The sequence below is a fragment of the Myotis daubentonii genome, chromosome 19 (genome assembly GCF_963259705.1).
Source record: "Myotis daubentonii chromosome 19, mMyoDau2.1, whole genome shotgun sequence".
Taxonomy (NCBI): domain Eukaryota; kingdom Metazoa; phylum Chordata; class Mammalia; order Chiroptera; family Vespertilionidae; genus Myotis; species Myotis daubentonii.
In genome coordinates, this window is record NC_081858.1 from 25,140,692 (window position 1) to 25,167,506 (window position 26,815).

At 46.1% G+C, this 26,815-nt stretch overlaps 1 protein-coding gene across 4 annotated transcripts; it reads right to left on the reverse strand.

Annotated features, from left to right (window-relative positions):
- Nucleotides 1-1,728: 1,728 nt before the first annotated feature.
- CHEK2 (checkpoint kinase 2) lies at nt 1,729-26,768 on the reverse strand. Of its 4 annotated transcripts, none has more exons than XM_059675816.1 (16): nt 26,675-26,768; nt 25,678-25,852; nt 23,905-24,406; nt 21,621-21,745; nt 21,372-21,519; nt 20,591-20,681; nt 16,088-16,196; nt 14,167-14,220; nt 12,749-12,810; nt 11,428-11,527; nt 9,764-9,850; nt 8,764-8,927; nt 8,413-8,528; nt 6,803-6,888; nt 3,843-3,923; nt 1,729-2,595 (listed from the first exon to the last, which is right to left on the reverse strand). In XM_059675816.1, the coding sequence occupies exons 3-16, from the start codon at nt 24,263-24,265 to the stop codon at nt 2,506-2,508; spliced, it is 1,674 nt and encodes a 557-aa protein (XP_059531799.1). In that variant the 5' UTR covers nt 24,266-24,406; nt 25,678-25,852; nt 26,675-26,768; the 3' UTR covers nt 1,729-2,505. The 4 variants fall into 4 exon arrangements, with proteins under 4 accessions (XP_059531799.1, XP_059531800.1, XP_059531801.1 ...); XM_059675817.1 differs by having other exon boundaries at nt 25,678-25,845; nt 26,675-26,728; XM_059675818.1 differs by lacking the exon at nt 25,678-25,852 and having other exon boundaries at nt 26,675-26,747.
- Between the last annotated feature and the right edge of the window lie 47 nt (nt 26,769-26,815).

Below are 26,815 nucleotides of genomic sequence, written 5' to 3' on the forward strand. Positions count from 1 at the left end.
GCGTGATTAAGGTCGGGTGTCCGGGTCTGTTTCTCCTTAATAAGGTCGGACAACGAAGGCATGATGGGAGGACGCAAGCAATCATCGAGATAAAGTGTCAACACCGGGCCCAAGGCGGACCAAGTGCTAATCAGACGCCAGACCTCTCATGGAGGTTTGTTTACTGGGTAAAAACCACGGGCTCTTGAGAAGGGAAATCTCGCTTCAAGTATTGCCTCCACCTGTTGGTTCAAGCATTGCCTCCACCTGTTACAGCCTGGGGACCCTGTCTTCCTCCCATCTCAGCTCCGCTCCCCTCTCTGATGGCTTCATTCTCAGACAGTTCTCTTCCCATGGTATCCCCTGCAGCTTCTACCTCGTATCTGACCAGGAAAGCAGGAGTTGACCCCCAAAAGTTCCCTCCAAAGTCTCGGGGTTGAGACTCTTGACGTTGGTACTCTCCTTGCACCCATTTTGAAGTAACTCGCCTAAAGCCAAAGTCAGAAAAGGCAGAAAGCTCAGATTAGCACAATATTGCTCTCCCCACCAGTGTTGTCATGCATTTGCTTCATTTCCATGTGCTCGGTTTTCCAAGTCCTGTGATCGCCTCTAGCTGGGTGACCAGTGGGAAGAGCTCGACCAGGGAAGGACCCTAGTACCTTCAGCTTCCATAGTGGGGGTCAGGCAGGCAGACACGTAGCTTTACCATCTCCCTGGCCCCCTCCCCCCCCCCCCATGATTCCATGATTTCATGGGGTAGGGCAGTGGTTCTCAACCTTCTGGCCCTTTCAATACAGTTCCTCATGTTGTGACCCCACCATACAATTATTTTCGTTGCTACTTCATAACTGTCATGTTGCTAGTTATGAATCATAATGTAAATATCTGATATGCAGGATGGTCTTAGGTGACCCCTGTGAAAAGGTCGTTCGACCGCCAAAGGGGTCGCGACCCACAGGTTGAGAACCGCTAGGGTAGGGTGGAACCCCCCCCCCCAAAAAGTAAGAGTTGGACAAGTTGCCTTTACATAGGGCCTCTTTGGTCATTACTGGGTCAACAGGACACACTCACGTGCCTTATCTGCATTTCTAGACAGAAAAGAATGAACTGCTTATGCCTTAGTCTTCCCTGTCTCCTTTACTGTGCCTGTCTGCTGCAGAAATGTTAACACTAGGTTACAGGGCCCTGCTAGGCATCACACATGATAGAGCTGATGTGCCATGTCCCCTTCCTAAAATCAGGAAAATACTGAATTTTTACAAATTATCTGGCCCCAAGGTTTCAGGGACTGTGCCCTCTATTTTTATTTTTTGTTAATCCCCACGTGAGGCTGTTTTTCCGTTTGCTTTCCTGAGAATGGGAGGGAGGGGGAAAAGGAGGGGAAGATAGAGAAACACTGAGAGAGACACATCAACTGGTTGCCTCCGACGCTTAAACACTGAACACACCGACCAGGGCCTTTTTATTATTATTATTATTATTATTATTATTATTATTGTGGTAAAATACACATAACATTTATTTATTTTTTAAATATATTTTATTGATTTTTTACAGAGAGGAAGGGAGAGAGAGAGAGAGTTAGAAACATCGATGAGAGAGAAACATCGATCAGCTGCCTCCTGCACATCTCCCACTGGGGATGTGCCCGCAACCAAGGTACATGCCCTTGACAGGAATCGAACCTGCGACCTTTTAGTCCGCAGGCCGACGCTCTATCCACTGAGCCAAACCGGTTTCGGCAACATTTAACATCTGAACCATTTTTTAAGTATACAGCTGAGTGGGAGGAAGTATTCACATTGTTGTACAACCATCCCCACCATCCATCTCCAAAACGCTTTTCATCTTGCAAAATAGAAATCCATTAAACAATAACTCCCCCCTCCTCACTGCCCTTCCCCCAGCTCCTGGCAACCACTATTCTAATTTCTGTCTCTGTGAGTTTGACTACTCCAGGTACCTCATCTAAGTGGAATCATATACTATTTGGCTTATTTCCCTGAGCATAACTGTGGACCTGCATCTTTATGAGGGTGAGGATGAGAATTTAAAATAGGCCCGTGGAAAAAAATAAAATAGGCCCGTGGTATTTGCACCAAGCTACCTACTGTCTCAGGAGGACTGTGGCAGCCAGTCACTCCCTACACACTCCACCCCGACCTCGCAATGCCCCTTTCCCTGCAACTTTCTAAAGAGCCTTTAGAATCGGCATGCATCTCACCGAGGCTGAGACCAAGGACATTTCCTGAGACACCGGGCTGGTGACAGCCAGGGTAGAGTTCCCGATAAAAAGCACATGATTTCAAATCCACACACAAAAAGGCCTGCAACTAAAGAGCTGATCATCAAGCCGAAGCACACAGCCCAGGCTCCACTAGGTTTTTAATTGTGTACTGATGACTCTGGAAAAGCAGCTGTTCCCATAATTAAAACACAAAATCTAAAAAATACATATATACATATACATAAAGAAAAGAGCAGCAGGGTTCAAGACGGTACATGTCTTTCACATTCAACCAGTGTTCAGGACACAGCAGCACAGACAGCCAGGCGCTTTGCGGTGCCAGCGTCCTCCGGCTCCCCTTCGAGGAGCCGCTTTCGACTCGTAGAAGGCTGTGGGGGGGGGAGGAAAAGGGAGAAATGTTCAAAGAAGGCCACTGGCTTCTTAAAGATGATCAAAGTTTCCCAATATGCTCCCAGTAAATCTGGAGACTTTCATGTGAAACTTCTAGTACCAACCATTACTGGCTTTCCTCACTGACATCTGAATCCCCATCATATTCCACCGGACTCAGGCACCCTCATCAAAATGACATTTCTCTCCCTGTGACTTTCCGACCATGCAATGATTTTTATATATATATATTTTTAAAATAAATATATTTTTATTGATTTCAGAGAGGAAGGGAGAAGGGGAGATAGAAACATCAATGATGAGAAAGAATCATCGATCGGATGCTCCTGCACGCCCCCTACTGGGGATGCAGCCCACAGCCCCGGCACGTGCCCTGACCAGGAATCAAACTGCCAGTGGCCTCCTGGTACATGGGTGGACGCTCAACCACTGAGCCACATTGGCTGGGCTCAATGATATATACTGACAGTAAGCAGCATTCACAGCCTCCTCTTGGGTCATCTTTTCCTAAATCATGAAATTCAGAGAGATGACGATACCTTTCCCTGGGAGCCCCAAGTCGTGCTCTTTTGTGGAAAGACACGTCTTTTCTCGTGTTTTTGTTTTCCAGTTTATAAAATTGCCAAGGGGAGAGTGGGAAGAGCAGTGCTATCCGTCACCAAAAGAAGGTGGGACAGGAATGAACAGATATTAACTTGGACTTAACAAAGAACAATGGAGGAATAAAATTATAACCAATAAATCACCAGTCACTCGCCCACATTTTAAAATTTTCAACAAATTTCTATTAGAGCCTCCAACACAGTCTTTTAATCTTGCCTTGCAGGAGACTTCTTGAATGACAATCCCTAGCTGTGCTTCTCTAATGCATTAAGCATACTGTTCATTATGAAATCTTCTAAGGGTGCTAGAGCAGATCAAGCTGAAACAAAGTATCTCCTACATCATTCCTGTGTGTGTGTGTGTGTAGCAGTTTTTATTAGACTATTCAAACTCTCATCCTTGCTCACTGGCTCTTTAAACTTAGCCCGCATTTCACATCCCTAGTAGATGTGCAGGAGGCAGCTGATCGATGTTTCTCTCTCATTGATGTTTCTAACTCTCTATCTCTCTCCCTTCCTCTCTGTAAAAAATCAATAAAATATAGATTTTAAAAAAATAAATAAATAAAAAATAAATAAATAAATAAGCTTAGCCCGCATTTAACGACCATCATCTGGAATACCTGGGCTGGGAGCTGGGGTAGAGCCGTTGACTTATTTTCTTCAAAAAGCAAATTTTGAAATTTTCTCTTCATGTCCTCATCCTGTGAAGAAATGGAAAACATTAAGTAGCCTATGTTTGAGGGAACGCTCCGAGGAGGATGGGGCCAGGAAGCCCCCGGAAACAGAGACGTGGGCACAGACGTCGGGTCTATCAGGTGCGTGGCTTGCCCTGGCTGAGGCTCTGGGAGGGAGAGGACCACGTGCCTCCCCCGAGTAGTCTAATCAGCAGGCAGCGCTCAATCAACACTGGCTGAATCAAAACCACATGCTTCAGAGCTCTTGGCGGGTCAGAGAGAACCACAGACCTAAGCAGTCAAAAGACTTTCAGAACCAGCATCCCAGATCCTGACTGAGATGGCAATCAGCAGGCCAGAGGCTGGGGCTGACTCCATGCAGCTGCTAAGTCTTTCCGGGAAGTCGCCCCCCCTCTCCCTGCCAACAGGAGGCCAGTTCCTGGGGCCACCCTAACAAACCCACCCAGCACCCTGGGGAAATTCACCCAGCAAGTGCTGTACAACTCGCCAGAAGGACTTCAAGCCCACGGTATCCAGAGCTTGGGTCTAATGGGAAAGGAAAACCCTAGCTGGTGTGGCTCAGTGGATAGAGGGTCAACCTATGAACCAGGAGGTCACGGTTCGATTCCCGGTCAGGGCACATGCCCGGGTTGCGGGCTCAGTCCCCAGTGTGAGGCATACGGGAGGCAGCTGATCAATGATTCTCTCTCATCACTGATGTTTCGATCTCTCTCCCCCCCACCTTCCTCTCTGAAATCAATAATATATATATAATTTTGTTTAAGTAAATGCATGAAGAAATGAAACCACACTAAAATGTTCCTCAGATGGCAGCTCTTCAGTGCAGCCAAACAGAGCTGACCTCAAGCCTACTTAGGCCTGTTATTTAAAACAAGTCATCAATTAGCAATAATATGTAAAAGACCTCTTTACCTTAACATATCACAGGCAGTAATGTGTACCCGTAAATGCCCTTTCTTTGAAATGTCCACATCTATTCAAAAATACTAACTGCAATGTGGCAAGAGGTGGATCTAAGGGATGCTCCCCAAACTGGCTCCTCCACTGATGACAAAACAGACCAGAACTCTTATTCCCAGGGCCCAATCCGGGGCCAGACCCACCAGACCACTTGGCTTCTTCAAGAACCCTGCATTTCCCCAAAAGAAAACCTCAACCAGTGGTTCTCAACCTTGGCTGCACGTTAGAATCACCCGGGAATCTTTTTAAAATCCTGATTTCTGGGCCTCATCCTCAGGAAATTCTGTTTCTTTGTTATGGGGTGAGGCCACAACATTAGTAACAAAAAGACAGAATTTCTGGATGATGAGACCCAGAAATCAGGATTTTAAAAAGATTCCCAGGTGATTCTAACGTGCAGCCCAGGTTGAGAACCACGGACCTAAACTGTCGCTAGCAGGTGATGTCCGTGGGCCCTCTGCATCCTTGTCCTCATTCCATGTTCACTCCACCTTTTGCTGCCAAAACAAAGTGCAGACAAAAGAGTGTTCAAGTGAGACCCCTGAGGTCAGGCTGAACTTCGCCTTTACCTCGGCTGTTAATAACCGTTTTCTTTCGAGGCGAAAAAGTACAAGAAATATAGGCTGTTCTTGTTCCTAAATCCCGGGAGATGCAAGCCCTGTTCCCAGGCCTAACTAAGCAGCTCCGTTTTTGTTTTTTTTTCCCAAGACTTAACACAGCTCCTCTACTTCCACATCTAGCTCCCCAAGAGTTTCCCTATGAGGGCACACGAAAAGAGCCCAGAGGCATGCTTTTCTTTCTCATCAGAATTAAATCCTCACATGCAAAGGCACCCTTTGTTTCCAAACTCCTTTTCTCCAGGGCCACCCCTTGGTTTCAAATCTGTGTGGTCTATTAAGTGCTAAATCATCTGACAATTTTCTTCTGGGGGGACTGCTGTTTCTAAGTCAACATCCCAAACACATATATCTATTTTTTAAAAATTTTCTTTTAAGGATGTGTTGCTCTCAACCTGAGCTGACCGAAGCCAACCTGTTAGGTGTGGCAGGTTGGAAGAGCAAAAGATCGGGGACAGTCTTCCCAGAATCCCAGAGGCACACTGCTGAGATGGATGGTTAAGTTCTCCACCCCACAGGGATCAGGGAGACCCAACGGAAGTTCCTAGAAAGGGGTACGGCTGTGCTGAAAGGAACCGCACCGAACAGGAGACCTGACATCTGTCAGGAAACCTGCCCGAAGCTGTAGCTAATTCCTAAACCAAAGGTTACCCCAGCGGACCCACAAAGGACTTCCAGCCCCTGCAGCTGCAATGAGCTCAGCGCAGAACCTCATGGCAGCTGAACTCCCAGCAGGGACGCAGAGGTGATGCACGCTTGGAGGTGCAGGTGACAGCCTACACTGAAGGCGTGCTTACTCTCCATGAACAAGTGGGGTCCTTTCTATCCAGCCACTTGGGCTTAAGAAATAGATTCTCCCCCTCCAGGGAGGCTGCCCTTCCCCTCCAACACCTGCTTCCTTGATTTAAAGTGGAAGAGGCTGGAATGCAGCCCACCCCACCTGTTTGGGGGAGAGGGTTTGAGGGAAGAGGGGAGCACAGCTGGGGGTGAGATTCCGCGTTAGAGCAACTTCTCAAAGGCACACAGCCAAACCGCGGACCCAGGGAAACCGAGTGGAACCGAGAGCGGCCATCAAGTGAACTTGTCCATCCAAGAGCCACGAATCGAGTTTAAAAAGACTGCACGCAGACACCGCACAGAGACACACCCACCTATATGCATACCCCACACACCTAAAGCTTAATCCACAACAGCTGCAGGAAACAGACCCGAAACGCAAGTGCTGTGTTTGCATCCTCTTCCTCACCTCTCAGACACAGTTCAGGGCTGCCCACGTATTTCATGCTACGAGGCAGCGCCCAGACCCACCTGAAGCCACGGGTGTTTTAAAGCTGCTTCTGTCGTAAGACGCGCCTTTGGATCCACTACCAACAACTTCTTGATGAGGTCCAGCGCTAAAAAGCAATAAGCCCCGGTGAGACAGGCAAATGCATCGAATCAGCAAAACTAACAGCATGCTAGACTCGCAGGCCAACATCCAGGAAGGAGAGAGAGGGGCTCAGGTCATGGAGGAGTCAGCAGGTATGGCGGGCAGGGCCCCCTAATCCTCCTCACGCTCTGTATTCATCAGCGTGCTCTGAGAACAGCAGGAATGACCATCGCTCCCTGCTCTGACCTCTCTGTTCCTTCTCTCATTGCTGGATTCAAGTTCAAACTAAAGCTGAACTCACTCCCAGTTCTAAGACACTCAGGATGCAAGCCCATGCTCCCCGAGACCCACAGATGGATGGTGAGAGTTTCTCAGGCTCCTGGAACTGCAGGCCCGGCAGACGGAAACCTTGATGGCCAGCCACTAGCGGAGGCCGGCTTGTGTACTGCAACAATATCATTCCTTAGGCCAGGGGTTCTCAACCTGTGGGTCGCGACCCCTTGGGGGGGGTCAAACCACCCTTTCACAGGGGTTGCCTAAGGCCATCGGAAAACACATCTATAATTACATACTGTTTTTGTGATTAATCACGATGCCTTAATTATGTTCAATTTGTAACAATGAAAATACATCCTGCATATGAGATATTTACATGACGATTCATAATAGTAGCAAAATTACAGTTATGAAGTAGCCACGAAAATAATTTTATGGTTGGGGGTCACCACAACATGAGGAACCGTATGAAAGGGTCGTGGCGTTAGGAAGGTTGAGAACCACTGCCTTAGACACTGACATTTAACACAGTCAACTATGTTACAATTATTTGTCATTTAGTTTTACTTTGCTACTGTTTTCTTTTGAGAATTACAAAGTTGCGCATGGAAGTTCTTAAACACAAAGTAACCAGTGACACTTACTCTTACCGGCTTATTTACTCAAAGGAAACCTTGTAACTAAAAAGTTGCTTGTGCCCTAACCGGTTTGGCTCAGTGGATAGAGCGTCGGCCTGCAGGCTGAAGGGACCCGGGTTCGATTCCGGTCAAGGGCATGTACCTGGGTTGCGGGCTCATCCCCAGTAGGGGGTGTGCAGGAGGCAGCTGATCGATGTTTCTAACTCTCTACCCCTCTCCCTTCCTCTCTGTAAAAAAAAAATCAATAAAATATACTTTTAAAAAAAGTTACTTGTGATTTTGCACACTTAAGTCGGTACCGGGCACTTGTGTATGTTACACTTAACCCTTACAAAAACCCTTGAAGGTAGGGGTTTATTGTGCCCCCTTTACAAACAAAGAAAATGGAGACTCAGAGAGTTGAAGCAGCGTGCCTAAAGTCCCACAGCTGGGAGGAGAGCAGACCCAGGACGTGAGTCTCCATCTGCCTGGCTTTGGAACAACTTCCGCTGCCTCTCAAATGGTGCAAAACAACAGGAAGCAAGAACAGTATCGACAGGAGACAAACATAATGGAATTTGAAAAGAAACTCTCCCGCCACAGCGCGCACACACATTTAAGCAAACCATTAATTCTTCACCCTTTCGTGTCCATACCCTCCTCGGAGACCTCTGCCCAGACTTCAGGAATGAAGTTGTATTTTCCACTGGTGATCTGGTCCTTCAGTGACACTTGAGTCTTGTGCTCAGAGAAAGGTGGATACCCACTAAGGCTTCAGACCGGGAGGGAGAGAAAGGAAAAGAAATCAAGTGGTATTCTCCGTGGCATTCGGATATACAGACTTCTTTCTTTTTCCCCCCAGCATAATGAAAAATTCCATTTTTCTATAAATCAATGGTTAAAAAAAAAAAAAAATGACCTAAATCAAACACAAGCCCTCTAACCTGGACATGTTTCTGATTTCACCTAATTAACTCCAACCAGTCTCGGGAGCCATGGTTTCTTACCAAATAAAAAGAATAACTCCTAAACTCCAGCAGTCTACAGCACGGCTATACCCGGCAGTCCCAAGGGAATTAAGAACCTCGGGGGCCAAGTAAGTCGGGGTACCGCATAAGGTTTTCATGAGAGAGGTCTCCCCCAATATCTTGGACTGCCCAAAGTCAGTAATCTAAAATCAAAGACAAAAAGGGATCGGTTTTAATGACAGCATAAAATAAAAAGATGACTCTAGCCTGCCAGTCCCCAAAGACAGGCAGGCTAGACCAGTTTCTACCCTCCAGTTCATGTCTGCTGCTAATCTGGAACCTACAAATTCGTGTCTCACTCATTCAAGGCAATTCTGAGCTTTTCAGGTTATTTAATTTTGCTTCTATTGAAATTCCTGAGCCAAGAAATCTCCAAGGCCCAGGCTTTATGCCAACTTATCTGTGTTCTCTGTAACCTTACAGAAGGTTTGTAACTCCTAGCACAGACACTCCAGGATTCTGATTAGTTATGCATGGTTCCTCTTAGAACCCAGTTTCTCAACCTTGGCTGTGCACTCGAATATCTGAGGAACTTGGGGGGAAAAATGTATCCCTGGGTGACACCTGCAGAGACCCACAGGAGCAGCCTGGACATCATGATGGTACTTATTCATTCATTCATTCATTCCTTTATTCATTCATTCTAATCAATGAGAGATTCCAAAGTGAAGCCAGGTTTGGGCAGCACTGCCTCAGATAGAGGGAAGGAGAAGATGGGATGTATGTAATTGACCCTCCAATTAGATAACTGTCCCCACCCCCTGAACATACAGGCGGCTTGTACACAGTGAAGCTCAACAAATGCTCATTAGAATCTGGATGAAAACAATAAATGCCACCTGCTCTGTAAAAATAATTGCTAAAAGTGGAAATATCACATTCTCAACCTGTTTACGCTCAGACTTTGTCCCCGATGAGTCTACCAGTTTCTGAACAGAAATCTACTGGAATGGCCACATACAGAACATACATTTCTTACCTTTATAAGACAGTCCTCCTTTTGAGACGAGAGCAGAACATTCTCTGGCTTTAAATCCCGATGTATAATACCGTTTTCATGAAGGTACTACACAGAAAGGGAGGCATGGTCCTTAATTTAAGGAGTGTGCATGTGAGTAGAGACAACACACACAGCACATACGTCTCACATCGGGGTGAAACTGTAAGCCACGTTCCTCACAAATGTATTTCCCCAAACTGCAGAACAACTCCTGGGTACAAGGGGTGAGTGTTTACAAATTTATTCCCAAGAAAGTCTTTAAAAAGTTCAGAAATGAAAAAAAGGCAACTTATGACAGCAGGTGGGCATTTTACTTCTCTTTTCAAGATAATAAATAACCCTTCAGGTTGGCAGAGACATAAGGTGTCAATTTCAAAAAGAAAAATATAAGTGGGTGATATAAAATATTCTCAAGACCGTATTATAAAATAAACTATAAAAGTTCCACCAAGATGATACATCTGGGTTATCCCAACCCTGAGAATAATATTCTTGAAGGGAATCTGTAAAGTGCAAATTGTAAGTTTGTTTAAATACCCAAAGGTAACAAATCCGCCGAAGTGAGCAATTACTCTGTCTGTGAAAACTCTATGCTCTGAAATACAGATGCTCCTTGACTTACGATGGGGTTACATCCTGATAAACCCATTAATTGGTTGAAAGTATCTTAAGCCGAAATGCATTTAATGAACATAACCTACCGGACATTGAGCCTAGCCTAGCTATACCTTACATGTGCTCCGTTGGGCAAAATCATCTCAACACCGCATTTCCTTGCACAGAGTAGGTCTGCAAGGGGAGAAACCTTGGCTGAGAAGCGCCACGACCAAATTTGGTTTGAGAAAGGGTGTTCTTCAAAGCAGGCAGAATGCCACCAGCTGTTCCTCCACGCGGCTCTTCCATGGAATGAAGGGAAGGCAGCCCACCTGCCTGGCCGCTGCAGGTGGCAGATGCTGCGTGTGAGGGGAACACCGAGTACCAGCCACGGGGAGCGATCACAATGTCACCATCACCCCAACTTGCCGGCCTTGTCCTCATACCCGCTCCTCTCCCAGCAAGAGGTACGGGGGGGGGCGGGGGGGGGGGCGGTGCGGGGCTGTGGTGACTCAGTGGATTGAGCGTCGCCCCATGGACCAAGAAGACCCGGGTACAATTCCCAGGTAGGGCGCATGCCCTGGGTTGTGGGCTCAATCCCCAGTAGGGGGCAGGGAGGTGGGGAGTTCTGCAGGAGGCAACCAATCAATGAGTCCCTCTCATCATTGATGTTTCTCTCTCTCCCTTCCTCTCTGAAATCAATAAATATGTGTTTTGTTTTGGTTTATTTTTTTGTTTTAAAAAGAGAGGTAAGGGGAGATTCTACAAGGATCAGGCAGAAGTAGCGATCAAGGCCCCTCCAAGGTCAAGAGAAGACACCGGGACCACGTGTTTATTTCTTTAACTCCCTTTCTTACTCTCTCTCTCAAGCTTCACAGCAAGAGCTTTCTCGTCTGAGTCAAAGGGGGAGGTGTTTCTGCCAAGAACAGAACGAACAACACACACACTCTGTTCTCCAGGTTTCCCCCTCGCTCCCTCGCTCTCTGACCGACGCGGGGAGTAGTTCGCCGACCAGAAAGTGGGCTGCCATAAGCACGGGGGCTCCTTACCTGTACGGCCAGGAGCATCTGGTAAAAATACAGTTTGCAGGTCGCTTCTTTCAGGCGCCTGTTCCCTGCCACCCGGTCAAACAGCTCTCCCCCTTCCATCCTGAAACACACGGGCACAGCGGGGCGTTCGCGGCCGGAGGGAAACTCACTCGGGTGGACAACAATCACCCAAACAAAACAAACCCATGAAGACAAGCCAAGAGTTGCCGTTTTCATTCACCCTTGACTCCCGTTGTCAAGGCAATGAGGTCAGAAGCTTCACCCACAAGGAAGATGTCCCCAGTGGATACTAAGAAACAAGGGAAGATGGAGAGAGGGTGCAGTGGGCAATGCAGACACTTGGAGAGCTTTAAAAACTCTGACTCATGCCCTTCACCGGTTTGGCTCAGTGGATAGAGCGTCGGCCTGCGGACTGAAAGGTCCCAGGTTCGATTCCGGTCAAAGGCATGTGCCTGGGTTGCAGGCACATTCCCAGTAGGAGATGTGCAGGAGGCAGCTGATCGATGTTTCTCTCTCATCGATGCTTCTAACTCTCTATTCCTCTCCCTTCCTCTCTGTAAAAAAATCAATAAAATATATTTTTTAAAAATCAATAAAATATATTTAAAAAAATAAAAGCCCACTCTTAAAAAAAAAAAAAAATCTGACTCGGTGGATCCGAGGCAGGGCCCAGGAGTTTGCGTTTTAGTCACACTCCCAGTTAGATTCTGAGACTGGCATAGAGCAGCAAGCAGGAGTACGCAGTCAGATCATCAGGGGGCTAAAGCCCAACCCCACAACTTCCCAGCTGAGGCACTTTGGGCAAATTCTGTAGCCTCTCTGATCTTGTTTCTGCCTCTTAAAAACAGAGAGAAGAGCCCAGCTGGTGTGGCTCAGTGGTTTTGAGGGCTGACCTATGAACCAGGAGGTCACGGTTCGATTCCCGGTCAGGGCACATGCCCGGGTTGTGGGCTCAATCCCCAGTCGGGGGTGTGCAGGAGGTGGCCAGTCAATGATTCCCTCTCATCGAATGGGGTGTCATTATCACCCCATTTAACACCAGGAAAATGACTCCAAGAGGTCTAACAGTGGGCAGTCAGCTCATCACCTGCAGAGTGGGATTCGAACACAGGCCTCAGACCCGGGGCCTGGGCCCTCTAAGCCGCCTGCCTTTGGACACACTGGAGGGGTTTCCCATACGGGACGAAACCCCTCCAGCACTTTGTGGGCCCCACCACCACCACACCCATCTGTCCAGGGTCCCCAGGACGAGACATGCAAGCCGGCGTTCATCTTTAAATAAGCATTGAAACGGGAACAGATTAAGCAGCTCACTACTTACAATTCCAAAACAATATAAAAATCTTCGGCATCAAAAAAGTCTTTAATCTTGATGATACAAGGCTAAAGAGGGAGAAGAGAGAAAGGAGTGAGAAGCTCCCAAGAGGAAAAAACCACAAGAGCGAGACTCCCAGCAACTGCCCAGAGAGCTGGGGAGGCCAAGACCAGGCACCTGGCCCCGTCCTGGGACACTTCGAAGTTCACGCAGGGGAGAGGGCGGAGCAGAATTAATCTGGCTCCTCAGTGAGGATGCACACGGAACGCGCCACCCCACCGAGTTAGCAAGGGACTGGTTCCCGCTTCACACGTAAGGGTGGCACCCAGGAAGGCAGGCCAGTCTCCTCCCAGCCCCCACAGCACAGACAGGCGAGGACATCTCAGAACCCGGAGGAGCCTGACAAGGAGCATGAACGGAAAGCCGGTCAGCTCGGTGCCCGCCCTGTTGCCAGGCGGCGGGCCACTCAGCTCTGCACAAATGGAACCACAGGGGGACGTTACAGGAGCCTCCCATTTTCAAGGAGATAGGAAAGTTAAGAGATTTGCCCTAGCCCAGCGGTTCTCAACCTGTGGGTCGAGACCCCTTTGGGGGTCAAACGACCCTTTCACAGGGGTCGCCTAACCATCAGAAAACACATCTATAATTACACATTGTTTTTGTGATTCATCACTATGCTTTCATTATGTTCAATTTGTAAGAATGAAAATACATCCTGCATATCAGATATTTACATGACGATTCATAACAGTAGCCACATTACAGTTATGAAGTAGCAACAGAAATAATTTTATGGTTGGGGGTCACCACAACATGAGGAACTGTATGAAAGGGTCGCGGCATTAGGCAGGTTGAGAACCACTGCCCTAGCCAATTTGGCTCAGTGGACAAAGTGTCGGCCTGCAGACCAAAGGGTCCCGGGTTCGATTCTGGTCAAGGGCATGTACCTCGGTTGCGGGCTCCTTCCCGGCCCAGGCCCTGGTCAGGGCATGTGCAGGAGGCAACCGATCGATGTGTTTCTCTCACTTCAGTGTTTCTCTCTGTCTTTCCCTCTCTCTACCTCTCTCCCTAAACATCAATGGAAAAATATCCATGGTGAGGATTAAAAAATAAGTAAATAAATGAAATGAAATTTAAGAGATTTACTATGTCTCTGTTCAAGAACTAAATCAGTGTAAAGATCACATAATTACTTAATCATGAAATCTTTGCACAGTATTGTCCTTTCAAAAGTTCAGGGTAAAGCTCTTTCTAGCTACATGACAATTAAACACACATATGCATGCATATGTACACACATGTACACACACAATTAAGGAACTCACGTTTCATGCTAGCTTTATTATACTGAAATGCTTTGCACTCCTCCCATATTTTGAGAGAAATGATTTTAAGAATGGGCCATGTTTCACAGAAGTACTTACATGATTTAATTTTTTCAAAATTTCAATTTCTGTTTCAACATTGAGAGCTGGATCCTTTGATAAAAAAAAATAACGTTAGAGTTTATTATTAATAATAATAATAGCCAATATTTAGAAAATGTTTACAGTTAAACTTAGTTGAGTAACAGCTGCCTGAGTTCCAAACCCATCTCTACTCATATAGAGAAATCAAGGCCTATAGATCAATCATTGAAACAACTCACTTAAAATCACTCTGTAAAGTGCATGTCAAACAGGAAGCATTCAACAAATGACCAGGCTTTATCCCAAGCTCTTTACTTAAAAGGATAAGGCCACATAAGCCACATAATCCCCAAGTGAACTGGTTTCTGTCATTATCCCCATTTCAGAGATGGAGCAACTGAGGCTCAGAGAAAGGAAGCCAACTGCTCCAGTTCCCACAGCCAAAAACAAGTATTTCCACTGTTCTCATGCTTACCTGGTAAATTCTGCTTGTCTCATTAGCTGTGGAATTGTTTGCAGTCATAAAAATTATAAAACAAAACCACTGACAAAAAGGCTCTTTTATTAAACTATATGAAGAAACTGTCAAGTCAAATATCTCATACTAGAACAGACGTAGGTTTCCATTTCAACTGCAGGCTGACATATTTATTGAGACTTTTAACTAGAGGAAGGTTCAGGACACTGAAGTTGTCCTCCATTACAATTCCGAAAGGATGAATCAAGTTACTCAGCCTCATGGGCTACACCCTCCACCAGCAGAGAGGATATAGAATTACATATTTATGTAGAATGGACTTCAGCTAAGAAACCCAGATGTTTAATTTTAAAAGCCTGCCCCTTCCTGTAAGCCGTTAAACTCATTACTAAGTCAGGGTGTGCTCTGATGACAGAGAGGTCTAAAAGAGTTCACGATGATTTGAAAGATGAAATTAAGAACTAAAATTTTGCTGCAAGTCATTAAGAATCTGGTAGGTATTTTCTCCCTCCCACAAATGGGAAACAAATCCAGAATCACAGGGGAAAAGCTCTATAACAAAGTGAACACAGAAAGGAAATTCCTCCTGCTATGTGAGAATGGCATTGTTTTGAGGGGCGGGGGGGAATTGATCTTTAAAGAATGTTAAAGTATAATGGCCAGAAACAGCTGGCCACAGAGGAAACGTGCTTACGGGCCACATTTTACATTACTTTGTGGAACCATGTGTTGAAAGACCAATACATTTGGCCATTTCACTCACGCAGTAAAAGTGTATCCCATAAAACGAATGGCTAGCAAATAAAGAGACGATTGAAATAATTTAATTAAGATTTCTAAAAATCTGTAAACAGGAAGATATTCATTGCCACAGTTACCAGGGAGAGCCAAGAATTAGAAATTATCTAAATGACCAGCCAGAGAAATGGTTGGATACATTATGATAAAGCCGATGAAACAGAGACTTGACCATGAAAAAAGAATGCATTAGGGAAACGTTTATGCCTGAATGCTTGTATGGAAAAGCAGAATAGAAAACTGTATATACAATGTGATTTCAACCATCTAAAAACACGAATTCACATGAACAAAGACTAGAAAGGAAAAAGAAAACTGGAAACAGCTGTGGAGTTGCAGTGGTGGGGAGATGGCTGGATGTTTTTCCCCTAATTTCCTTTCATTTATTGTAAAAACAGTCTTGTGACAACTTAGAAGGAGGAAGAAAAAAAAAAAATCAACTTCCTGCTCGTTCATTATGTACAACCAAGTATCTTTTGGAGCCAAATTATAAGTTTCTAGAGTAGCTGAAGACACTCAAAAATTGTCAATGTTCCTTCATGCAAACTCACGTGTCTGAGCAGTAAATTCTTCCTGGCGTGGAAAATGGCCATTCCAAAACTATTCTGGGAAGTTAAGAACGTGAGGGAGCAGCGGAGCAGCCAAACACCAGGTACTTACTACTTCTTTCTCAGAGCCGATAGCAAACTTCCTTTTGCTGATGATCTTTATGGCTACTTTCTTGCATGTTTTCCTCTCAAAGGCCAGCTTCACCTCCCCACAGGCACCGCTACACGGAAAAACAGAGAGCGTGACTGTCAGACCCTGTTTTTCATGAGGAGACCCACCGCTCCCGCGCTGGCCTCAATGATTACGAGATAAAGGCGGTCCAGGGCTTGCGTCCGCAGCACATACGCTAAAAAACTGGAACAACACAGAGAACATTAGAACGGGCCCTGCACAAGATCTCTCCCTCTCTCTCACATTCTCTCTCTCTCTCTCCATCTCTCTCTTTCTCGCACGCGCATGCATCAAGTCAATATACAATCCTTCCATTGTCCCTATTTATCGAGAACACGGAAACCTCACCAACCTAGCACGTCAAGGGCATAGGTAAATGTGGACCATCCAGCCCTAACCGGTTTGGCTCAGTGGATAGAGCGTCGGCCTGTGGGCTCAAGGGTCCCGGGTTCGATTCCGGTCAAGGGCACATACTTTGGTTGCAGGCACATCCCCAGTAGGGGGTGTACAGGAGGCAGCTGATGGATGTTTCTCTCTCATCGATGCTTCTAACTCTTTATCCCTTTCCCTTCCTCTCTGTAAAAAAAATCAATAAAATATATATTTTTTTAAACGTGGACCATCCAACAACACCAGGTCAGCTCCAAATCCCACTTTTTTTGAGCTGAGACAGACTTGTCTTACTGTCACTTCAGATGGTGAACGTCTAAGAAAGACACTAACAACAAATCGGAGAGAAATGACTTATCTCAGAGATCAAACAGCAAACAAAAAAAAGGCCCCGTCAAAAATGAGGGCCTGAACAAGCGACAGCAAACAACATCTGCAAATTACTTTCATCGATGCATTTCTTGATTTTGTCTTCAAAGAAAGTGCCTAAGTAGTGGATGCCATGAATTGCACCCTGAATAAAATCAAAATACCTAAGACACCAAAAGTATTATAACCTGCTTGCAAAGGTTTGCAACTAATTGGGATACTATAATAGAGGAGAAAACGCTAACCTAGGACACCCCCCAGTACATGGTTAATTCGACACAGGCTCTGTTCTCCAAAGTTTGGGGTCAGCCCAAGGTCATGGCTCCTTAAGTACCAATCATTCATTACCGTATGAAGTAAACCATCATAACTATTATGGGTTTAGGGTGGTGTGAAGGGTTTTCCATGACATTTTTTTATTGTATATATAAAGACTAGAAGCCAGGTGCACAGCCTGGCCTGCAGGGATCGGCCAAAACCGGCTCTCCAACATCCCCCGAGGGGTCCTGGATTGCCAGAGGGTGCAGGCCGGGCCGAGGGACCCAACGGGTGCGGGGTTAGGGAGGGACCGCAGGAGGGCTCCAGGGCTGTCCGGTCCCTCACGCCCAGTCCAGATGGGGCGGACCCCAGCAGCAAGCTAAGCTACCAATCGAAGCATCTCCACCCTCCCCCCCCCCCCCCCGTGGTCAGTGCACATCATAGCGACTGGTCAAACAAATAGATACTTAGCATATTTTATTATATAGGATCATAAAATGTACCACTGTAATCATTTTAAAGTGTTTTAATTCAGTGGCATTAAGTACATCTATAATGTACAACCATCACTCCAACTATGGAAACCCATAGGCACTAAGCATTCACTCTCCCATTCTACCGTGCCCCTAGCCCCTGGCAACCACGGATCTGCTTTTTGTCTACGAAGTTGCCTAATTCGAATCTCTCATTAACAATAACATCATACAATACGTAGCTTTTTGTGACTGGTTTCTTTCACCTAGCATGTTTTCAAGGTTCATCCATGCTGTAGCATGTATCAGTATTTCATACCTTTTTATAGCTAGACTAGAGGCCTGGTGCACAAATTCATGCACGGTGGGGGTCCCTCAGCCTGGCCTGCAACTGGGGCCGATCGGGGCCATCTTGCCCAGTCCCAGTTGGGGCCGGCTGGCCGGGGGGAGGGACCGCAGGAGGCTGGCCGGCCACAGAAGGTTGGCCGTGGGAGCGCACTGACTACCAGGGGGCAGCTCCTGAGTTGAGCGTCTGCCCCCTGGCGGTCAATGCGCGTCATAGGTACCGTCCGGTCATAACGGTCGCTTAGGCTTTTATATATATAGATAATATTTCATTGTTTGGATAGATCACATTTGTTTATCCATTCCCTTGTTGATGGACACTTGGGTTGTTTCCACCTCTTGGCTATCATGAATAGAGCTGAAATGAACATTCATGCATGTGTTTTTGTTTGAACACCTGTTTTCCATCGAGGGGGATCTACCTACAAAGGGAATTGCTGGGTCATATGGTAATTCTGTTTCATATTTTGAGAAACCACCAAATGATTTCCCCCAGTGGCTGCACCATTTTACATCCCCACCAGCAGTGTATGGGGGGGTTCCAATTTCACCACATCCTCACAAACACTTACCATTTTCCGTTTCTATATTACGGCCATCCTAGGGTGTGAGGTGGTATCTCATTGTGGTTTTGGTTTGCATTTCCCTAATGACTAAAGATGCTAAACATCTTCTCATGTGGTTTTTGCTCATTTGTATATCTTCTTTGGAGAAACGTCTATTTCATTCCTTTGCCCATTTTTAAATCGGGTTATCTTTTTGTTGTTGAGTCGTGAAAGAGTTCTCTATTCTGGATACAAGATCCTTATGATATACGATTTCTCTCATTCTGTGAGTTGTACTTCACTCTCCTGACAATGCCTTTTTGATGCACAAAAAGTTTTTAAATTTGACAAAGTCTAATGTATCTGTTTTTTCTGTGATTGCTTGCGCTTTGGTGCCACATTTCAATAACCGCTGCCAAATCAAAGGTCGTGATTTCTTCTTACGGTTTTATAGTTTTACTTCTTACACCTAGGCAACCAATTGATGCATCTCTCACACTGATGCTTCTGTTTCTCTCTCTCTCACCCTCTCTCCCTCCTACTCTCTAAACATCGATGGTAAAATATCCTTGGATGAGGAATAACAAAATAAATCAATAACTAAATACATCTTGGAAAATGTTCAAGACCTTTTCCAATTCCCCTCCTGCTGCAGCTAACAGTCACCTTTTGCCCGAGAAATCTTCCCCGAGTCCAGTGGAATGTCTATAACAGTACAACATACACTGCTAGAACGATGGGGGGCGGGGGACATGTAAAATTAAGCCAATCAGAGGTTTTCCCTGGAATCAAAGGTTGATGTTGGGAGAGAAACAGTTCTCTCTGCTGTGGTTTCTGGAAGAAAGGAAACGGGAATGTGGAGTTCCTGGGAGCCATTTTTCCTGCCCCGCAGAGAAAGCAATTCTATACGAGGGCCACAAAGAGCAGCTGAAGCAGGGGAGGGAGACAGAGCCCTGGCAACACCGTGGGAGCCCTTAGATCGAGCTGTAGACAAAGCCAAGTACATAATCGGAACTCAAAGAATGGCAGAAAGCTCAAAGGCCTCCTGGTCGAGCCGTGCCTGAAGTCAGCTGTGCCCCTGTATTTCCCAATTACAAGAGCCAATAAATTTCTTTCTCTCTTTTGAGAGAGAGGAAGGGCGAAAGAGAGAGAGAAACGTCAATTTGCTGTTCCGCTCACTTATGCATTCATTGGTTGATTCTTGCATTTACCCTGACCGGGGATTGAACCCACAACCTTGGTATATCAGGACAGACAATGCTCTAACCAACTGAGCTACCTGGCCAGGGCCAGAAGAGCCAATAAATGTCTTAACTGACTCATTTACGTTTCTGTCAGCTGCTACATGTGAGAGGATTAGTATTGAATCCTCTCTTAGGAAAAAAATAAGAGTCCCACATATTTCTTAAGGGTGGATACAAATTTGGCTCTGAGCTTCCAAGCAGCCAACGCCAATAGGAAAACATGATGGGATTTACTGAATTTAATGTCCATAAACTAATATATCTCCTACAGGTGGGCCTATAGAGGACACCGTGCTCTATAATAGAACTGTATGGCATGTGAGTCCTATCTCACTAAAACTGCTTTGAAGAAGTTATTACAGGTAAAATTTATAAGGAAAAAATATTCATTTCAATCGATCATGATTAAATGAATCAACAACACACACATCTATTATAAACTAGTGGCCTACAATTATGTTAGAAATAGATAATGAATATTATAAAACCAGGAACAAGCCGGCCTGTAGTGGCTCAGATGGTTGAGCGTCTTCCTGTGCATTAGAAGGTTGCTGGTTCGATTCCCGGTCAGGGCACATTCCTGGGTTGTGGGTGTGATCTCCAGTTGGAGAATGTACAGAAGGCAACCGATTGATGTTTCTCTCCCACACTGATGTTTCTCTCTCTCCCTCTCCCCCTCTCTCTCTTTCTCCCTCCCTCCTTTCCTCTAAGCATGTGAAAAAAATAATAATAAAATAAAACCGGGAACAAAAATCTAAGTGATAACCAACGTTTAGAAAAAAATTAAGTACAATTTCCATAAGAAAAAAGAAAATTTACCTTCCAAGAGTTTTTGACATGATGTATTGGTCTCTTAATTCCTTGGGATAAACTGATTGGTCATCCACAGTCAGATCGAAAAATACGAAAACTAAGGAAAAAAGAGCAGAAATGGGTCTCATTAATTCATTAGATAAAGAGAAGGTAAACGGTCCTAAATTTCAATAAACATGGAATATAAGGTAATTGTTTTAATTACATTTACTATCTAACCCCAAAGAAACCATGTAGGTAGGCTAAATATCATGAAACCCATGGAAAATGATGGCAAATGTCATTCTTCAATGGAGATACACAGCTTCCTTCTCACTGTAGTGCATAAAATCCATGCACAAACACTATCTTATTCCTTGAACTCAGAATTTTTTCATCAATTGCACTAATGTAAAATACCTGTGCTGCCCTTGCTGGTTTGGCTCAGTGGATAGAGCATTGGCCTGCAGATTGAAGGGACCCGGATTGGATTCCAGTCAAGGGCACATGCCCGAGTTGCCGGCTCGATCCCCAGTAGGGGGTGTGCAGGAGGCAGCTGATCGATGTTTCTCTCTCATCAATGTTTCTAACTCTCTATCCCTCTCCCTTCCTCTCTGTGAAAATAAATCAATAAAATATATATTTTTTAAAAAAATGCAGCAAGGACTGAGTAGAATTTTTAATGCTAACCTACATACTTTTTTTTTTTTTTTTTACCTAAGCCATTTTCCGCAAAGCACACAATGTCAATTTTCCTTTTATTTGGGAGGAGAAAAACCCACCTGACAGCCATAAGATAATGGCTCACCTTTGTTATTCCACACGGACAGTGCAATCTCAGAATTGTTATTCAGAGGAAGGCGGCGTCCTCTGCCTACCAGCTCTCTGTTCACGAAGGTTCCGTTCCCACTGTGGTCTTCTATGTATGCGATGTAAGAGTTTTTCGGCCCCATCTCCTGAGACAGAAGACATTTTATTTCCAAGTGTTTTTTTTAAAGTTTCCACAGTGAGGACTAGATGACCAGCTCTCCCAAGTATGTGGCTACGTGTCACCTACCCTGAAAATGCGAAAGTGCTTCTTGCTGTAAGTCCGGTATTTATCCGTTCTTTTCAGCAGCGGTTCATCGAAGCAGTATTCGCAGCTTCGATCCCTCCCAAACCAGTAGCTGTCGTTCACGCACTCTGTAACACAGACGCACACACCAGGGGGCTGTGGGGTTTCATCTCTCAAACACCTTCAAAAACGGCTCATAAAATCCATGAGTAGGAAAACAGACGAAGAAGGCAATCAAAATGATAGATATTGTGAGATTAAAGATATTGTGAGATCAAGATATTGTGAGATTAAAATGAGGGGGTCAGGGGGAGAAGAAGAAACATAAATTTCCAACAATGAACTTAATAAATGATGCCCTAACCGGTTTGGCTCAGTGGATAGAGCGTCAGCCTGCCGACTCAAGGGTCCCGGGTTCGATTCCAGTCAAGGGCATGTACCTTGGTTGCGGGCACATCCCCAGTAGGGGGTGTACAGGAGGCAGCTGATCGATGTTTCTCTCTCATCGATGTTTCTAACTCTCTATCTCTCTCCCTTCCTCTCTGTAAAAAAAAAAAAAAATCAATAAAATATATTAAAAAAAAAAAAAAAAAGTTCAACACAGCCCGGCCGGTGGCTCAGTGGTTGAGCATCCGCCCAAGAACCAGAGAGGTCACCAGTTCGATTCCCAGAATGGGTGGACAGAGATGCGAGGGGCAGCCTCCCCTGTCAGGCCTGCTCCGACCTTCGCTCCATCAGAAGACCCCTCAGGCCGATGTGTGCGGACGGGCAGAAAGAACAAGGCAGGAGGCAGGGGACCAGGAGCTCTGGGAGACAATGAGAAGCAAGAACCCAAAGAAGGAAGGGCCCCTCCTCCTGGGAAAGAGAAAGGGGGTGCGGGTGAGAGCTGTACGGGGAGAGAGGAAGAGATACGTGGTTTCTGACATGTGCGTTGAAAGTTCAAGTAAGTCCTTTCCTTTGCCAGGATTCTAGACCTCTTCCAAGTTCAAGCTCACCGTCCTCCTCTCAGAGCAGTGGTTCTCAACCTTCCTAACGCCGCGACCCTTTAATACAGTCCTCCTGTTGTGGTGACCCCCAACCATAAAATTATTTTCGTGGCTACTTCATAACTGTCATGTTGCTACTGTGATGAATCGTCATGTAAATATCTGATATGCAGGATGCATTTAGGCGGCCCCTGTGAAAGGGTCGTTCGACCGCCAAAGGGGTCGCGACCCACAGGCTGAGAACCGCTGTCTCAGAGGCTCCTCTATCACTGAAAAATTAAGGGCATCTGGGAAAAGTTAACCCGTCTCTCCCTTTGGTCCCATTCAATCCCAACGTTTGGTTGCTCTCTCTCACCTTTGCTTTGAAATGATTTCCCCATTTCACAGATGGGGACTGTGAGGCTCAGAAAAGTACCATCATTTGCCTGAGGTCACAGAGCTAGAGACAGAGCTGGGACTTGAACTCGTGTCTGATTGCAGCACCCTCACCTTTTCCCCATCCCCCCAGCTATATATTCTCTCTTATTTCCTTCCCACGCCAGCATTCCTAAAATTATGTTTTTAGGGAGGAGAGGGGAAAACATAGATCAGCTGCCTCCTCCATACCCCCTGCTAGGGATCGAGTCCACAACCTGGGCATGTGCCCTGACAGGGAATCCAACTATGACCTCTGGGTGCATGGGAATACGCTCAACCCACTAAGCCACAGTGGCCAGGACATCGCCGCCCCCCCCCCCCACCCAAGCACTTTAAGTATCTCTTTCACTTTCTCTCTCAGCCTTTTCTCTCACACTCATTTCCTGCTGCAGCAAGCCTTCCTTGGGCCCCACAGGCCCCTTTGGCTGCCAACTAATTTCATTACCTTTCTTACTCCACTCACTTCTTCCGTAATGACTCATGAATAACATAGGTCAAAAGTCTAAAAGTTGTAGGTTCAAACCATTCTTCTACCAACTCCTGGCTGTGTGACTGTCAACAAGTTCATCAATTTCTTTCTAAGACCCAGTTTGTTCTTCTGTAAAATGGAGATAAGGATGGAGACTCTCACAGGATTATTCTGAACTTTAAAAAAGATAGTCCCAACACCCCACCCAGCATCAGGTGAGTAGAAGCTGTTTTCGTGCAGGAAGTTGACAGATGATGGCACAAGTTCAAGTCTCAGCACAGGTTCTTATAGTCCTGGATCAACTTGTGCAGGCCCTACAACCGGCAGCGTCTTGGGCTTTCTGCTGCCACAAATATCTGTAATTGCTTTTTCTGAACACAATGTTAATATGACACTACAGAACAAAGGGTCTTACCAAGATTGGAGAATCCGTCCTGAAGGGCCCATAATCGCGCCCAAGGGGCGGGGACCGGCTCCTCCGGTTCTTGGTCCTCAGGAATAGAATACAGCTCCTGAGTGGACACTGTGTCTAAGGAGCTCAGCGTCCCCGAGCTGGAGTGAGAGGACTGGCTGGACGTTGGCACTGTGCTGGCGGAGGAGCTGGATGTGCTCTGGGACTGCGAGGAGGGGCCTGGTGTCTGCGAGGAGGGGCCTGGTGTCTGCGAGGAGGGGCCTGATGTCTGTGAGGAAGGGCCTGGTATCTGCGAGGAGGGGTCTGGTGTCTGCGAGAAGGTTCCTTGGGACTGCTGACGCTCCCCTTCCGTCTCCTGAGACATCACCGCCTCAAAAATAAGCGTCCAACAATAAGGTGGGTTTCCAGGAACAAGGCTGAAAGTTCAGGGGTGAAGGATGAGGCCCTGGCAGGGTAGCTCCGTTGGTCAGAGCATCATCCCGATGCCAAGATTGCAGGTTCCATCCTAGGTCAGGGCACATAAAAGAAGCAACCAATGAATGGATACATAAGTGGAGCAACAAATCCAAGTTCCTATCCCTCTCGTTCTCTCTCTTCCCCCCTCTCCTCCCCTCGAAGGTCAATCAATAAATAAATACTTTTTTAAAAAAGAAAGTGAAGGATGAGCCCTAGCCAGCTTGGCTCAGTGGATAGAGCGTCGGCCTGCAGACTGAAGGGTCCCAGGTTCGATTCCGGTCAAGGGCATGTACCTTGGTTGTGGGCACAACCCCAGTAGGGAGTGTGCAGGAGGCAGCTGATCGATGTTTCTCTCTCATCAATGTTTCTACCTCTATCCCTCTCCCTTCCTCCCTGTAAAAAATCAATAAAATATTTTTTTAAAGTGAAGGATGAGCATATTACAATGACAAAAAAAAATAATAATCCAGGGCACACATGCTCTGCAAAAATTAAAATTCTAACAGTCTAGACACACAGTTCTTCTGGGCAGAGCTTTTCTCAGCTCACTTTCACTAGATCAGCTTTTCGTCCGATAGCCACAAGCCACAGAGGAAAGAAATAAAAAAAATTACTTGAAGGCTACAAATAAGTAAAGAGCTATGAAACTGAGTTGAGGAGGGGGAAGAGACTTAGAACAGCTTATAGTTGCCCAATCTTTAAAATGTAGAACTGAAGCCTAAAGTGGATTCATTCATACAAATCAACACTACACTTAAATGTCATATATGTTTGGAAAGAGAAAGGAGAAGGGTCTGGTGGTTTGGGGTAGAAGATGGGCAAGGAGACACTCATTTGCTGCACAGCTCCAGGGGGGATATTCACTTAAAAGGTCCCTGATGTCCCTCCTGCCCCAAACCAGGTCAGGAAGGTAAGGACCAAGATCTGTTGGGTGAGTAGAGAGATTCCTTAACAGCTAAGTGCTGGGCCACAGCATGAGGCAGAACACAACGAAGCCGGCCATAAACAACCCCATTAGCCTTTTGTGATGCTAAGTAACCAGAGGCTCATCTTGTCAGCATCCTAAAAGGCCTGCCAGCCCTTCAGAATCCTGCAGGAACCATTCTTGGAGCCACAGGAGACCTTAGCAGAGGTTCCCCACCCTGGCTTTAGAATTAACTTGATGGACAGTTGAACTCTGATAACCAAACCTACAATATAGTCAAAGTAACTTTCAACCCCTAACTTGAAATCCCCACTCTGATTCTTTTTTTAAAGACACTTTCTCTCCTGATCCCCACCCTCAGACTACTGGAGGAGAACATAGCAAGCTTTACTCACACTGACTGCATTTACACAGCTTTCCAGATACAAAGGTCCTGAGGAGTTTTCCTTAAAGCACACCAGGAAGGTGATGCCAGAGCCGAGTCTGGCACGCGGGCTGCACTAACGCTACCTCAATCAGGCTGTGCCCGTCCTTCTGCAGTTTTGGAGCAAAACTTCTCCACCCTGAAAACTGGCAAAAAAGACAGTGTGTCAAGAGGTAGCCATCATCGTGTATGAGAAATAAGGGTAAAAGTCGGGTGGGAACCACACTGGCCACAGCCATTCGAAAATACAGTGAAGTAGGTTAGAGGCAAATAGGTCTGGAGGCAGATGCCTGAGTCAGATCTTTGCATGACCTTTAGATAGATCACAACCTCGAGGAACCTTATTTGCTACAAGTGGATACTGAGGATTAAATGAGAAGGTGCATGCATGCTCCTCCCCAGCAATGCTTGATTATTGGGAGAACAGAATTCCAGTCCTAAGGAATCCAACAGCACCTTACAAGTGCAACACAATTTCTTTTTCAAATACAGTAACCTAGTCCCACGGAGGGCTGGTGCTCTCCTGCCCTTTCCTCCCCACCCCACTGCACACCCTTACTTATGGACACTTTGCAGAGAATCCTTCAACACAGGTTGGTGTGTTTCCAGTTCCTGCAATGCCTAGCAGCTAAGAGTGAGTTCTCAAGAGGTATTTTTGAGATTGAACCTAACGTACGGTAATAATTATTAACACTTACAGAAAGAAGTCAGCTTTGTTGCTGGTTAGCCTGCAAGTCTGAGCCAATTCCAGCTTGTAAGCAAACAGGAGAAATGAACTTCACCTGGAAGTTCATCTACAAGTTCATCTACCAAGAAGGAAGAGAGTCGCCCACGCATTCCTCTCCTCCCCCCTCCCGAGCTCAAAAAGAAGACACTCGGGAGCTCGGGAAATTCAGCTCGCACTAAGACACTAAAGACAGGATTCGAACCCCGCGACGCACAAGGGACGTTCCCCCACGAACACTCACCGCGTGAGACCACCTGGAGCCACACACTCACTCCAGCTGCAGCTAGCGGCGTGGCGGCTAAACAGATACAAACTCCACCCTCAACCAATCAAAACACCCCTCCGCCTCTGCCGGACCAATGAGGAGCAGCGGAAGTGGCCG

Bases quoted from the DNA above. Each gene is read 5' to 3' on its own strand.
- CHEK2 (XM_059675816.1), bottom strand. From the start codon at position 24,265: ATGTCTCAGGAGACGGAAGGGGAGCGTCAGCAGTCCCAAGGAACCTTC. The intron at 16,197-20,590 runs GTAAATTTTCTT...TTTTCCGTGTAG, and splicing joins ATGTCAAAAACTCTTGGAAG to CGGTGCCTGTGGGGAGGTGA. The intron at 6,889-8,412 runs GTATGGACACGA...ATTGCTTTTTAG, and splicing joins GGCAGAGGTCTCCGAGGAGG to CGCTGGACCTCATCAAGAAG.